Source organism: Muntiacus reevesi, chromosome 12, assembly GCF_963930625.1.
Source record: "Muntiacus reevesi chromosome 12, mMunRee1.1, whole genome shotgun sequence".
Lineage (NCBI taxonomy): Eukaryota > Metazoa > Chordata > Mammalia > Artiodactyla > Cervidae > Muntiacus > Muntiacus reevesi.
In genome coordinates, this window is record NC_089260.1 from 70,047,933 (window position 1) to 70,063,290 (window position 15,358).

Genomic DNA, 15,358 nt, shown 5'->3' on the forward strand with positions numbered 1-15,358 from the left:
AAAGAAAAAATGAGGGGGGGGGGTGTAGGAAACACTGATGCTCACACACTCTCTCCTGTCAATCCTTGTGTATGTGTGCAGATCTTTATGATAGAAAGTAAAAAGAAATTAGAAGCCCATCCTCTCTTTTGGTTGGCTTGTTTTTACCTACTTTCAAAATTTTTCATTGTTTTTTAAATGTTAAGATAACTTTTATGCAATTTTTAGAGGTTACTTTCCATTTACAGTTGTTACAAGATAGTATCTGTATTCCTCATGCTGTGCAATACATCCCTGAGCCTGTCTTCACCCAGCGGTTTGCGCCTCCTACTTTTCCAGCGCTATATAGCCCTCGCCCCATTCCCCTGCACGTAGCCTGGTTTGTTCCGTTTCTTTGTGTTATATTCCCTAGCTTGCTGTATTTTTTAGATTCCGCTGTGAGTGGTGCCATGCGGCATGTCTCTGTGTGACTTATTTCGCTCAGCATCACGCCCTCCAAGTACATCCATGTTGCTGCAAATGGGAAAATTTTGTTCTTCTTTTCTTATTCCGTTAACCCTTTGTGAAACAGTCAAGCGTGTGTTTGGAGCAGCCTGAAGGGTGTGGCTGGGTGTATTTTGTCGGGTGGCCCCACAGCCAAATCCTGGGGGACTGGCGTTTGTGGGAAGGGTCAGCGGGGTAGAGCAAGCTGGTTTTGGCTTGTACCCAGCGGGTGCCTGAAGGGTCCCAAAGAAATGCCTTTGCATCCTCGGGGCCACCTGTGGAGGATCCTGGCTGATTCCATCCCCTGCTGGCAGCTCCCGCCTGGGTCAAGGGGGCGGGGAGCTCAGCCGGTGGGGGCTGACTTCGTGTGTCGCCGCCACCTTGTGGCCGCCTGTCCACATTACAGCTCTACTGGGATAGAAGGCTATCCTATCTATTCCACAGTGTGGATACTGCGGGCGTGTTAGTCGCTCAGTCGAGTCTGCCTCTTTGCGACCCTGTGGACTGTAGCTCTGCCAGACTCCTCTGTCCTTGGAATCCTCCAGGCAAGAATACTGGAGTGGGTAGCCATTCCCTTCTGCAGAGGTCTAATGTGACACCAACCAGGAACAAATCTAGGGGAAGATGGGTCTCTGATGGAGGGTCAGTAATTTTTTCAGCCAACAGTTGATAAGAGCAGGGCCCAGATATGGTATAATTCATTTAACTCTCAATACGTGTCTACAGCTTCCCAGGTGGCTCAGATGGTAAAGAATCTCTCTGCCATGCGGGAGACCTGGGTTCCATCCCTGGGTCTGGAAGATCCCTTGGAGAAGGGAATAGCAACCCACTCCAGTACTCTTGCCTGGAGAATCCCATGGACAGCAGACCCTGGCGGTCCATAGCCTGCAGGGTCACAAAGAGTCGGACATGACTGAGCGACTATCACTTTCACTTTCACTCACATGTTTACACGGGTGCTACTCCAACACCCCAACATTGTCTGGTCTCTAAGTCTTGTCCGACTCTTTGTGACCCCATGGTCACATAGAGCCTGTAGCCTGCCAGGTTCCTCTGTCCATGGAACCTCCCAGCCAAGAATCTGGAGTGGGTGACCATTTCCTCCACGAGGGGATCTTCCTGATCCAGGGATCAAACCCAAGTTTCTTGCATCTCCTGAATTGGCAGGCAGATTCTTTACCACCAGCACCACCTGGGAAGCCCCATCCCAGCTTTATTCATAAGGAGATATGCGCAGAGAGGTTAAGCAACTTGCCCACGCTCACACAGCTAATGTAGGACCCCAGGCAGCCTGACTCCCGAGCGCCTGTTACTTTCTGCACCGCCCTGCCCCCGAAAGCTGCCATCAGGTCACCACAAACTTGTCAAGAGCCTGGGGAGGTGTCACTGAAGAGAACAGGAGCCCCAGATCTGGAGAGGGAAGGAAGTCTTGGCCTGAACCTCACCTCTGCCCTCAACTGCCTGCAGCCATTCGCCAGTCCTGCAGGGCTGTTGAGAAAGTCAAGATCACCCCTAGGGAGGAGGTGTGCAAACTGTAAAGTGCTGTACCAACTGGGAAGTCGCATTATTTACACCAACTTTCCATTCTGTAGTCCCGTGATTGGATTGCTGGAATTACTCTAAAAACTGGGAGATCTGTGCCCACTCTGGATCATACTTGGACCTATACATGGATGTGCCCGTCTTCTTGGGAAGGAGGGACACTAACTCTGCCCACATCAGGCTAATTCATTCAGCAAATGCTCAGTGCACTGAGCGGACACGTGTCCCCTCCAGCCTCCTAGGATGCATTTATTCTAGACCTCACAGCCCCTCTGACGGCTCCTGCAGTGGTGCCCATTGAATACATGAGGTTCAGAGAGCTTGGGTGACTGGCGTTAGTCCCACAGCAGGGAGAAGGTACAGTTGCGTCTGAGGAGAGGTTAGCTCTCCATGTCCTGAGCCTCTGGGTACCTGGTCAGGGTGGACACTAACCCCGGAGGTGTCTTTTAAGATTCAAAGCGTCTCTTGCATGGAGACTTTGAGAGGCCGCACCAAGACACGGCCCTTACAGAAAAACAACAGACACACCTGAACGATAAAATAGCTCTTTTATTCATTTTGATTTGGATCATTGGAAATATTCAACAATAAATTAAAAATAAAAAATAGAGCAGAGGCTGTGGAAGGCAGACTCTTGCCAACTTCATTCAAAAAAGCATCCAGATGAACACTCAGCTGCAAAACACGGGAGCCAGGCAAGGAGGGGCGGACGAGGAAAGCGGACTTTAAAACACCACCAACCAACCCACCAACAGGACTGCGAAGAGAGGACTAGTGCTCAGGGAACTTTGGCTTTGACACAAACTGGGTTAAGGGCTAGTGTGACGGTGCACCACGTCCATGCTACCGGGACCCAGTGGGGGCTCCTGACACAGACCCGGATTAAAGCTGGTGTCTGGACCAGGATCTTGGGCGGGTGGGCGACGATGGCAGATCAGAAGCTGAGCAACAAGGTCAAGTTCAATATAAGTACAGATCTCTGATGGGCTGGGAGGGAAACGGGAGGCTGGAGGCAGGCTTGGAGGAAATGCATTGCTTTGGGTAAGGACAGACTGTGAGGTGCCACCTTGCCTGGCAGCTGCTCCTCACACTCTTCTGTGCAGAGGTGTCCCGTACCCCCCACAGCCCCCAGGGGGGCTCCAAACACATTAGCCCAGACCCCACAAGAGGATGACCAGCCAATGGCCTGTGGCCAGCCCTGCCACAGACCAGATGTCCCTGATGGACGCAGTGACAGCCCCCGCCTCTTTGGAAGGGCGAGAACAGTCGCCGGTCCTGATGGCACGTGGCCGGAGTCCAGTCATCTCGGGCTTCCCTGCAGAAAGCACTTCCGACCACAACCACGTGAGGGAGGGCGAGCTGTTTTCAGTTTTCCACTTTTTCTTTGGGTTCAGGCTGCCTTGAAGAAAACAGTTAAAGCAAACCTCAGAGTTCTCAGCATTCTCTGTGATTCTATTCCACCTTGGACCCAGAGGCCCAGTTTGCATCGAGGTAGGTTTGGCCTCTCGCTGGCCCTTCTGGCCACCGCCGAGTCTGGGGGGTCCCCTCTGAACCTGCTCCCCAGCCCTACCCACCATAGGAATCACCTGCCCACCCCTCATTGCCTGGCTTCTCCCTTTTACGTCCTATTTCCTCAGATCTGGCTTCTCCCACCAAGCCCAGCCCAGGTGGTTTTCTGGACAATAGGTGATGGAGCTGGGGTTTCCAAACGCATCCGCTCAAGAACTTTCTTCTCTACCCCAGATCACTACCCTCCCGCCCTCCTTTCTTCCCCTTCCCGTGGGTGAGGCCAGAGGCTCCAGGGGATATGGCTGCATATCCCCTGGATATGGATAGGCTTTGCTCCAGCACCAGAGGGCACTGGTTTCCCTGCGGGAGCCACAAGGCTGGGGTGTTGCTGACGTCTTTTCTCCCTCATTAGCTTGGCCTGTTTAGCTTCAGGCTCAGCACTGACCGCAGCAGCAGGAATGCCTCTAACCCTTGCCTGGGGCTAGTCTCCAAGGAGCTCTGTCTGTGGGATGGGCAGAGCCTGGGCTAGTATGCTGGGCCACAGGGAGAGCCTCCCCTTGTGGGTGCTTCTCATCCTCCGGCTGATGGCCAAACCCCCGTGGAAACACTATTGTCCAGGTCTCGGCCACCGTTAACCCTGGGTATGGGCCTCCCTGGTTTAAGGCAATGGTGTGTTAATCCTGGCCACAGTGGCTGGCTGGATTTGCTTAGGTGGCCGTTGGTAAGTCCAGGAGACAGCCACAAAGCCATATCTGCCCCAGCTGTGGGAAAAACGTGATGATGCTATCTCCTCCACTGGAAGGAGGGCGTGAGAAGGCAGAGGTCGCAGCTTGCCTCGGGCCCCATGGCAGCCTGAGAACAAAGCCGGGTGGTGAGAGGCTTGTACTCAGAAACTCACACCGACTACGGAGGGGCTGGGGAAGCCCACCTCTAGGTGGTCTAATGGGGAGCCAATAACACCCTTTTTCAGCCTGAAATCTATTTTACAGCTGGTTCACTTGTGCGGTCACTTCCCTTCTCTGGCCTTGCTTTGCTCACCTGCAGAAGGGGACCCGAGGGCTGCAAGGCATGTCACAGTGAACAGCCTGGTGGCTGGAGACATGGGGCGGAGACCAGGCGGCCACGAGTCAGCCAACCCACACCCGCTGGCAGAGCTCCCCTCCTCAAGGACTGCCGTGACCTCTAGCCTCTGAGGATTTATGCTGGGAATCATGACCTCACAGCAATTGACAAGCGTTTGTCAGTCAAGAGGGTCTTCGGTTTTGGAGGATTTTAATGCTGGAACAGTTTTTTTGTTTGCTTGCTTTTTTTTTTTTTTTTTTTAAAGACTTTCTGGATTCTGAATCTTTGAGAATCAAAGAAAAACTGGACCCTCTCCCCAGGCAAACACTCAGGGGAAGAGCCAGCAGGGTGTGTGACTTCTAGGGACACTTGTGAATGACCGATAGCCGCTGTGGACCCTCCCCGTTGGCAGAGGGAGATTCAGAGGCAGAGGGCAGGGCTTGCCAGAGGGCTGCAGGGTGCGGTGGGGTGGGACCCCTGGCCTCTGAGAGTAGCATCCTTCATCCTCCTCCAGGCCACGGTCACACCTTCTCAAGGCACCCAAGGCCCTTCAGAGAATGCCCTGGACAGCAAAAGATTTCTTTTTTTTTATTAAATGTCAGTGCGTGTGTGCTAAATAGCTTCAGTCGTGGCCGACTCTTTGCAACCCTATGGACTGTAGCCCGCCAGGCTCCTCTGTCCATGGGATTCTCTAGGCAAGAAGACTGGAGTGGGTTGCCATTTCCTCCTCCAGGGGAATCTTCCCAACCCAGGGATCAAACCCACATCTCTTAGGTCACCTTCATTTGCAGGTAGGTTCTTTACCACAAGCGCTGCCTGGGACTTTGAGTCTATTTCCACCCAGCCCCAAGACAGTACCACTTGGTTTGGAGATTCTTAGCCCGAGACTGAATCTAAGCCCACAGTGAGGAAGAAGATAGTGGGGCTGGAAGAGAAGGAGATACATAGCAACCGGTAAGCCTACCAGCCCAACACCCCAGGGTCTGCCCACCAGCAAGCCCTCAAGCCCTGAACACCCCAGTACCCCACGTCTGAAGGTTTCTACAAATCTGGCTTTGAGCGCCTACACCCCAGCCACCTGCAGAAGCGACCACACCCAAGTCACAAAAGTGCAGATGATGTCAGTTGAATTTAAAAGACAAAACAATAAATAATCAGGAAGGCTGATGAGGAAGAAAGAGCAGCTGGGGCGTGAAAGATGAGGTATGACTTCTCCCCTCTGACAGTCACGTTCCTAGGATGTCCTCACACTGGTGGCCAGGGGGGATCTGACCCTGGTGGGAACTATGGGCTGGTGCCCCCACCCCCCGCCCGCCGCGAAGCTCTGGAAGGTTTCAGGCACCAAACCCAACAGTCTATGAAAATAAGAATGTAAGGTCCATGGCTGAGGTGCCTCTGGGTGGAGCCTAGTTCCAACTGAGCTTTCTTGCAGCTCAGACACCGGCTCTGGAAACTAGAACACTGTCCCCAGCTACAGACCAATGGGAGCGTACTGCTGGGGTCCCCTTCCCCAAGTTGGGGCTTTTGCCACATTTCAGTCAAGGCATGTGTTTCTCCCCCCAGTACCAAGGCACGTGGAAGCACTTAGACCCGCGCTCAGCCCTCATGATAACCACAGAGGTCAATTGCTGGAGGAGACGTCAGCTTGGGAAGAAGACATCTCCCGGGCATTTAGAGTCGCTGAAGACTTTCAGGGCGGGGACCCCTCCTGGCCATGGTTCAGTGATCTTTGGGCAGAAAGGGGAGGTGGGGTGGCTGTCCTGGAGGTCATCTTCACCCAGAAACTTCCCAGCGAGAATCAGAGTGTTGGCCCCGTACCCCTTGGGGGCGTAGCCTCTGTGCTTCCCCCTGGGAGACCATTCTCTCCTCTAGAACATGGGAATCCTCGGATAGGATCTCTCCAGAGTCTCCTCACCTCCCCCAGCCCGGAACAGCAGCGAGGAGGGGGTTCTCCCCTCCCGAGACTGGTTCTGAGACTTGCTCTGCAGCCCTGGCTGGGGTCTGCGACCTTGCTGAGTAGATGCTGCCAAATGTTGGGGTGCAAGAGGCTGCGAGGGGCACCTGGGCACACCCCTGAGGCTGGCCCTCGAAGTTCCTGGAGAAGAACGGCTCCGGTGGGAAGCCGGGGCTGGATGCGGAGTCACACATGGTGCACCTGTCCTCAACCCTTCGCAGCGTCATCTCCCCTTGAAGATCCGGATTTTGTTGATGGATGCCAAGGTGGCCGTCACGTTGGACTCGAAGTCCCCATCGTGTACCCCGGTCTTCCGAAAAGCCCCCGCCGACGGGTTGTTCTCCCAGTAGTGGTGCCAGTTCCCTTTGCTGTCCGCCCCGAAGCCATACAAGTCCACCTGCCGAGGGCAGAGCAAAGGTGAGGACCGGTCAGTGGGGGAAACAGCCTCCAGGAGCCCGGAACTCCCGGGAGCTTGGTGTAGCAAAGGCAAGTTGGGTAAAAGGCAAGTCCAAGGCCAGAAGGCGTAATGGAAGCCTATTGCTTGTCTGTGCCTGCTGGGTCCACTTCCGGGGAGGTACAACCTCTTCTCCAAGGACTGAAGAGCAGAGCTTCGAAGGCCAGCAGTCCACCCCAGGCCCCAGTTCTGCCGCCTGCTGGGATACCCTGTGAGTGCCAAACCACTTCTTTGAGCCTCACTTTCCTCATCTGGGAAATGGGGCCAAGAGTGACGACCATGGTGAGGTGGGTGTGATCCTCCAAGAAAAGGTACTGACCCTTTTCTTCCCCTAGGCTAATATTCATCTGGTCCAGGGGCCCTCACTGTCTGGTGGGGGGGGCGCAGGCTTCTTACATGCGACAAGCATTTACTGAGCCTTTATCTGTGTCGAGTGTGCATTAAACCCGTCAGAGTTCAGGGGGATGCTGGAGAAATTAGGGATGAGGGAGTTAGGTCTCAGCCCTCGGAGCTTCTTTTTTTTTTTTAATCAATATATAAACATATCTTTATCAACATGCCCTTGCCAGGATGAGTACTGTTTTAGGGGGAAAAAAAATGTTTACTTAGACAAAAATATATATTTTTGGTTATATGATTCCAGGATGTTTTCTCTCTCTCTAGCTTCTATATAGGATCATATTGCCATTTAACACATTTAAACTGGGGTAAAAGACAAAAGGTGTGAGAAAGTTTTACTTGTACATTATGCAACTTAAATACTAACTTTTCTTTCCTTGAAACTCTCCATAAAAGTATTTTTAATTAATGTGCTTCTTAGAGAAACAAGTGTTAACACAAAATAATATATTTCATGATCAAATAAGGTAGGAAGTTTAAAAGATGGTTATTTGTTTGCTTTTGTTCTGTCCAGAGATCAGCAAACTTAGCCTGTAAAGGGTCAAATGTTAAGTACTTTTCACATCCTATCTTTTAGAAACAAGTCACAGTGCTGCCCATATTCAAAAGGAGGTGACGACAAAAAGATGTGAGTAACAGTCCCCTTGAGCCGCTAACTTATGACAGCCAGCGACTGAGCCGGCAAGAGGGGCTGACGCGGGGCTTCCCCCCGCCCCCTCCCCCGCCTCCCCACACCGAGGAGGGCGAGGAGACGGGATGGGGCAGAGAGCTTGTCCCACAAGGTGACCTTTGAACTGGGTCTTGGAAAATGAGTAGAAGATAACCAGGAAGGGTCTGACATGCTAAGTCGCTTCAGTCATGTCCGACTCTTTGTGACCCTGGATCCTAGCCCACCAGGCTTCTTTGTCCATAGGACTCTCCAGGCAGGAATCCTGGAGTGGGCTGCCATGCCCTCCTCCAGGGAATCTTCCCAACCCAGGGATCGGAACCCATGTCTCTTACATCTCCTTCACTGGCAGGTGGGTTCTTTACCACTAGTATCACCTGGGAAGCCCAGGGGGCTGGGGAAGAGGCTTTCAGGGAGAGGACATGTGGGATGCAGAGTCCGGGGGTCGGCCATGCGGGATGCAGCGTGGCAGACATAGCCCAGGGGTGGGGCCCGCTGCACCAGGACACAGCTCCGTGCTGACTGCAGCCTTTTCAGGAAATGCCAGTAGACACGGCCACCCAGGGCGGAGGGAAGGGCACTCTGAGGCAGAAGCCCACGGGCCCTGTGACCAGCAGACTGCAGGGGGTGTCAAGAGGCAGATGCGGTTTCTGGTAGGGACACCCGGGTTTCTGGCTGAAGGATGGGGGGAGATGGTGGCCGAACACATGAGTTAGAGACAGTGGGTGGACTTTGCTACCCCCTCAACTCCTACCTGCGATTCCCAGCTATGAGCCTGCTGGGGCAGGGGGCAAGGATGGACTGCCGGTGGCAAGAAGGGACATGGGAGGGTCCTGCCTGAACCAGGGCCAGGGAGGAAGCTGGGGGGGGACTGTGGTCCCCCTTCTGATTCACTGCCCACAGGCAGTGAGCACCCTAGATTGCCGATGGGAACATGGGCACAGCCTGGCAGGCGGTGAGGCGAGTCCACAATGGGGAAAGGCACTCTCGGCAAGATCACTGGTTCTCAGCCTTGGTGAGCAGGGGAACCCCTGGGTCCCTGGGGGAGCCCCTGGGTCTCTGGTCCCCACTGCCAGCAGTTCTGGTGGAAGTGGGCTGGGCTGTGGCCTGGGGGCTGGAATTTAGCTGCACAGAGGATTCTAAGGAGCAAACGAGATGGAAACCGAGGCCCCAGACAGCTCCCCCTTTACAATCTGCTCCCTTATTCTGCCCCCAAGTCTGAGCTTCTACCTGCTGGGCCTGGCCCTGCCCGGAAGCTCCCACACCAAGAGAACACGGCTCTTCCCTGGAGGGTGCTGTGGAGGAGGCACTGCAAGCCCCACCGTGGAGACAGGACCTGAGCTCCCAGAAGAGGCCTGGGGGTGGGGATGGAGGTCTTGACCGCAGGCGCCCTCACCGCCCCCTGGAGAAAACGGGGCAGCGGGGGGACGGGGATGGGGTGTGTCCTACCTCATCACAGACGTGCAGTGAGAAGATAACCGAGAGGATGCCGGTGGACGGGTACCGCCCGTGGCCCTGCAGCCAGCTGTCGAAGACGTACTTGATGAAGGCTGGGTGGTAAATCAGGATCTGCAGAGGGAAGGATGCGGCCCAGGGTGAGGGGGCTGGAGGAGGACCCCAGGCACGTGTCAGGTGCTGCAAGCTCTTGGGTCCACAGGGGACACAGCAGTGCCCGGAGCTCATATCCTTACACGGGGGGCTGGGGTGGGGTACGATCTAGTGGAAAATATGGACCCTAACCTAAATCATGAAATGCCGGGCTGGATGAAGCGCAAGCTGGAATCAAGATTGCAGGGGAAAATGTCGATAACCTCAGATATGCAGAAGACACCACCCTTAGGGCAGAAAGCAAAGAAGAACTAAAGAGACTCTTGAGGAAGGTGAAAGAGGAGAGTGAAAAAGTTGGCTTAAAACTCAACATTCAAAAAACCAAGATCATGGCATCTGGTCCCATCACTTCATGGCAAATAGAGGGGGAAACAATGGAAACAGTGAGAGACTTTATTTTTTTGGGTTCCAAAGTCACTGCAGATGGTGAATGCAGGCATGAAATTAAAAGACGCTTGCTCTTTGGAAGAAAAGCTATGACAAACCTAGACCACATTTTATAAAGCAGAGATTACTTTGCCAACAAAGGTCCGTATGTCAAAGCTATGTTTTTTCCAGTAGTCATGTACGGATGTAAGAGTTGGACCATAAAGAAAGCTGAGCGCCAAAGAATTGATGCTTTTGAACTCGAACTGTGTTGGAGAAGACTCCTGAGAGTTCCTTGGACTGTGAAAAGATCAAACCAGTCAATCTTAGAGGAAATCAGTCCTGAATATTCATTGGAAGGACTGATGTTGAAGCTGAAGCTCCAATATTTTGGCCACCTGATGCAAAGAACTGACTCCTTGGAAAAGACCCTGATGCTGGGAAAGACTGAAGGCAGGAGGAGAAGGGGACGACAGAGGATGAGATGGTGGGATGGCATCATCAACTCAATGGACATGAGTTTGAGTAAACTCCGGGAGTTGGTGATGGACAGGGAGGCCTGGTGTGCTGCAGTCCAAGGGGGTCGCAAAGAGTCAGACATGACTGAGTGACTGAGCTGAACTGAACTGAACCTGAATCACGGATACACAGAGGATGCTGGAAAAGAATGATGAGACCACAGAGGGAAAGAAAGCAGAGAAAAGTGAGGAAGCGCTGGGGTGAGAAGGTGGCATCTGAACGACAGTCAAGGAGGCCAGGAGCAGGACATGAGGCTGCAGGAGAAGGATCCAAGGGAACAGCATGGGCTGCGGACAAGGACACTCCTGTCACACTGCAGGAAGACACCGGCCTGACATGGGCCTGAATGACCTTCAGTCCCGAAAATGACCTCACGTACCAGCTGTCCCTCTACTCGTGTCATAGGTGGGGAAATCGAGGCTCAGAGACACTAAGGAACATGCTGAACGTCACACAGCCGCCCCCGGGAGAACATCCACACACAGCATCAGTGAACAAGCTGTGTGTCTCTGGGCAAGTTACCTGGCCTCTCTGAACCTGACCTCTTCATCTCCACGCAACACTTCACTTCCACCATCCCTCTGCCCACGTCTTAGCCAACCCCACATCAGGGCCTACTGGAGAACGCGGCGATACAGAGAGACGGGAGGCGAGGACTGGCTTTGAGATGCTCACACTGTACGGGCAGTGGTTCTCAAACAGCGTCAGCATCCTTGGGGGGCTTGTAAAAACCCAGAGCTTCTGATTCAGCAGATCTGGGGCAGCCTGAGGGTCTGCACTGGTGACAAGGGCTGGTCCAGGGTCCAGGCTTAGGGAAACTCTCCAGGGTTCATCTCTCCACCCTCGAAGTGGGGGCCCACCCCCTGCTGCCACTGCTGGGGGCCCAGGGGGCTCTCTGCAGCCAGATGCTGGCAGAGCGGGGAGATGGCTCTCTCTGTCATCAGGCGGAGACTTCAAAGCGAGGCTGAGCTCAGAGGGCAAGGCACCTGCACCTTGACTCACCTTATTCTTTTTCACTTTGATCTTGGTGGGGACAGGAACGTAGGTACTGCAGGAGGACAAGGCAGGTGGTTAGTATGGGGAGGGGCCGGCTGCCTGGGCATAGGCTGGGGAGGGGAGGGCTGGAGAGGCAGGTGGACCACCAGGAGAAGCACTCATTCACCAAGGGGCTCCACCTCCTGCAGTAGCCCATTGTGGACAGCAGAGGGCGATCGTGGCTAATTAGAGGGCCTTGTGCAGAGGAAGGACTGATGCTGAAGCTGAAACTCCAATACTTCCGCCACTTCATGCGAAGAGTTGACTCATTGGAAAAGACCCTGATGCTGGCAGGGACTAGGGGCAGGAGGAGAAGGGGACGACTGATGATGAGATGGCTGGATGGCATCACCGACTCGATGGGCATGAGTTTGAGTAAACTCCGGGAGTTTGTGATGGACAGGGGGGCCTGGCGTGCTGCGATTCACGGGGTCGCAAAGAGTTGGACAGGACTGAGCTGAACTGAACTGTGTAGAGGCCGAAGCTGAGCCCTGGTGACCCAGCCCCTCCTCTGTCCAAGCCCGCTTCCCTCACTGCCCTGCACCCCGAGTCCCTAGGGTTTCCTAAGGAGGCCTCGGACAAGGAGGCTCTCGGCCATCTGGGCACTAAGCCCCGTTCCTTTCAGGCAGGAAGGGGACGAGGTGTGAGCCTGGCTCTGTGTGGAGGCCAAGCCTCTGGGTCTCCCTGGAGGACGGGGGTCACGAGAAGGGCTAGTGTGAACTCAGTGAGATGCGTGCCAAGCGGCCGGAACAAATCAGATGTGAACTGACTCCTCGATGCTCCAGGCAGGAGTGGTGACTCACACCAGAGCCGATAGGCTCCTCATCCAGTCTCCCTAGCCACCCCCCAGCCCGGCTGGGGCTGTTTTGACAGTGTGAGAGGCAGGCGGGGGTGCGGGGGAGCTGTCATAATCGGGGAGCAGCACAGAGATGAGAAAATTCAGCACGCAGAACCGACACTGCCAGGCTCTCTCCAGCAGGGTCCACCTCCTGGGGGACTCGCAGGGTGTTTGGGGAAGCAAGGGCAGCCCACTCCAGCCCTCTTGCCTGGAGAATCCCACGGACAGAGGAGCCTGGCGGGCTACAGTCCACGGGGTTGCAAAGAGTCAGACACGACTGAGCGACTGACACTCTCACTTTTCACTTGGGGGAAGCAAACTGGGGAGGTCTGTTGGGCTGTGGCATGGGGGCGAGGGGAGGAGGGGCACCAGGAAGAGCCAGGGGCAGCCTGGGGGCGGGGCTGTGCCGAATAGGATGCGGCTTGGGGAGGCAAGCCGCGCCAGCAGAACAGCATGAGCGTGGCTGCAGTGGGTGGAACAGCGTGGCAGAGGGCTCAGAGGCCCTCACTCAGCAAGAAGGAGCAGTGGATCCCCCGGCAGTGACCACCGCCCCCCACGCAGACGCCCCGAGGGGCCTTACTGGGAGATGGTGCCCGTGGTGGTGGCGCTGATCACCCACTCCAGGTCGACAGTCTTGAAGGGGACCAGCACCATGCTGACGTTCTCCGCCAGCTCCCTGAAGCTCTCGGGGTACACGAGGTGGTGGGTGGTCTTCCTCCCGACGTCGGCCTCAAACCCTGCAGTGGGGGCCTTGTTCATCCTGCGGGGAGGGAGAGACTCGGAGGGTCAGCTTTAGCTCAGAGAGGCTGTGCTGTGTCTCCCTTCGCTGGGCCCCAACTTCCTCATCTGTAAAATGGGCACAGTGAGGGCCAGGTCAGCCAGTCTTCACTACTTTTTTCTCATTTATGATTTCAGATGAGCCTAACCATCCCCACCACCAGCAGCTAACTCTGTCCCGGTGCAGTGATGTACCTCGTTGACCTTTAACGATAACTGGTATGTGTAAAGAATTCATCCCAGAACACGAGAGCGACCCAGTGGCGACCTTGAACTCAGGGCCTGTCCACCCTAAACCTGACTCTTTCCCCCTCACCATAGATATTCCAACCGGACGCCAGTACACTGAGGCTCCCCGAGACCAGGTGAGTGGTCTAAAGACATAACGTCAGAGTCCACAGAAATGGGGGCAGTTCTAGAAGGCGGCTGGGGATGGCTGCCTGAGTTTCTCACACTGGGCACTGGAGCCCTGGATCGGTGCCTGGTGTGGGGGTGACGAGAAACACAGGAGAGACGTGGGCATCTTCCTGGAACATTCATTTTACTTGGAGACAGGGAAACCTATTTTGCATTAGAAGCATGAGTTATATTATGGCCTAGATGGCCAAGCAGGGGCGGACTGTAAAGATGAAACAAGAGTCTCAAGTTAGTCTTGTCCTCCAGTCAGGCCACTCCAGGCCGAGTTCCCAGCCCACTGAGTGCTTCGCTGCACGGTGTCCTCTTTGGGTTCAGAGAGGCCTTGCTGATCCATCCCCATTCTGCAATGCACACGGGGAAACTGAGGCCCTGGGGAAGTCTGGGCTCCCCGACTGGAGTCCTGACCTCCTGACCCACAGCCATGACGCCCTCTGCAGCTCCAGGGGCCCAGGTGGGGGCGGCGGGGTGGGCTAGGGGGCGAGGGGCCTCACTCACCTGAGCACAAAGTCGTGACTGTCTATCTGAGGTCCGTACCAGGACTCCCTCAGGTTGCCCGAGTTGCCCACGACGGCGCAGCGCCGGCAGCCCACAGAGCCCTTCTCCAGCAGGGGGTCCACGTCCCCGGGCACCACCTGGAACAGCTCCTTGATGGTGTCGTTCAGGTTATTCGGCTGCTTCTCCCGTTGGAGCCTCTGGGGGCAGAGGACGCGGGACGCAAGTCAGCCGGGCTGGGCCACCACTGGTCCCAGTGGCTGCAGCCTGAGCCCCTCGGGGCTGGTGACCTGGCTCCTCCCGTGGCATCTGGAGACACAGCTCCACCTCCCCCACAGCATCCACTCGGGGAGACGGGAAGGCCAGAGATCATTCATCCAGTCTACAAATGCTTCCTGAGCACCTGCTGTCCTTGGTGGGTAAAGAATCTGCCTGCGACGCAGCAGACCCACGTTCGATCCCTGGGTCAGGACGATCCCCTGGAGAAGGGAATGGCCACCCACTCCAGTGGTCTTGCCTGGAGAATCCCAAGGACAGAGGCTATGGTCCATAGAGTCACAAAGAGTTGGATACAACTCAGCGACTGACACTTTCACTTTCATGAACGAGGTACAGCTCTGGCCTCTTGAGCCCAGGCGGTATGAGTGAGGTGCATGGAAGGAAGGTCGGGTGACCCTCCATGCCCGCCTCCCCTCCCTGTCCTACCCCTCGGCAACCTCAGCCCAGGACCTCTGGGCTCTGTCAGACCCAAGAATCAGCGCTTCGCCAGATGCATCAAGCAGTCTATCCTCTGCTTAACAAATTATTTTCACATTCACACCCAAGGTCAACTACCCTGGGGACTGCCTGACCCCCAGGCGCAGGCAAACACTGAGTTTATCCTGAGGGCAACCAGCCACCTGGTTGGCCCAGAGTTAAGGAGTTTCCCTGACTTCCCAGGTAGCTCAGTGGTAAACAATCCATCTGCCAATGCAGGAGACGCGGGTTAGACCCCTGACCCAGGAAGATCCCCTGGAGGAGGACATGGCCACCCACTCCAGTGGTCTTGCCTGGAGAATCCCAGGGACAGAGGAGCCTGGCGGGCTGCCGTCCGCGAGGTCAGACACAGCTGAGCGCTAGCACTGGAAGCGGGACTCTCAGTGATGAAAGTGGGGCGAGTGGGCTGCCTTACTGAGGCCCCCTCTGCCCGCCCATGTCCACCCACCGCCTCTGGGGGCCACACTGCACAGTGACCACCTGCTGACACAGACCACCCTC

The 15,358-nt window shown here is 55.3% G+C and overlaps 1 protein-coding gene across 2 annotated transcripts in view; it reads right to left on the reverse strand.

Moving 5' to 3' along the window:
- Positions 1–2,535: 2,535 nt before the first annotated feature.
- ST3GAL1 (ST3 beta-galactoside alpha-2,3-sialyltransferase 1) overlaps positions 2,536–15,358 on the reverse strand; it is an 89,862-nt gene continuing 77,039 nt past the window's right edge. For both annotated transcript variants that reach the window (XM_065902625.1, XM_065902624.1), the window contains 5 exons: positions 14,105–14,301; positions 12,996–13,175; positions 11,545–11,590; positions 9,499–9,618; positions 2,536–6,926 (listed from right to left, as the gene is read on the reverse strand). In XM_065902625.1, the coding sequence (XP_065758697.1) occupies positions 6,753–6,926; positions 9,499–9,618; positions 11,545–11,590; positions 12,996–13,175; positions 14,105–14,301 (717 nt within the window). In that variant the 3' untranslated portion in view covers positions 2,536–6,752. The remainder of the gene's footprint in view (positions 6,927–9,498; positions 9,619–11,544; positions 11,591–12,995; positions 13,176–14,104; positions 14,302–15,358) is intronic.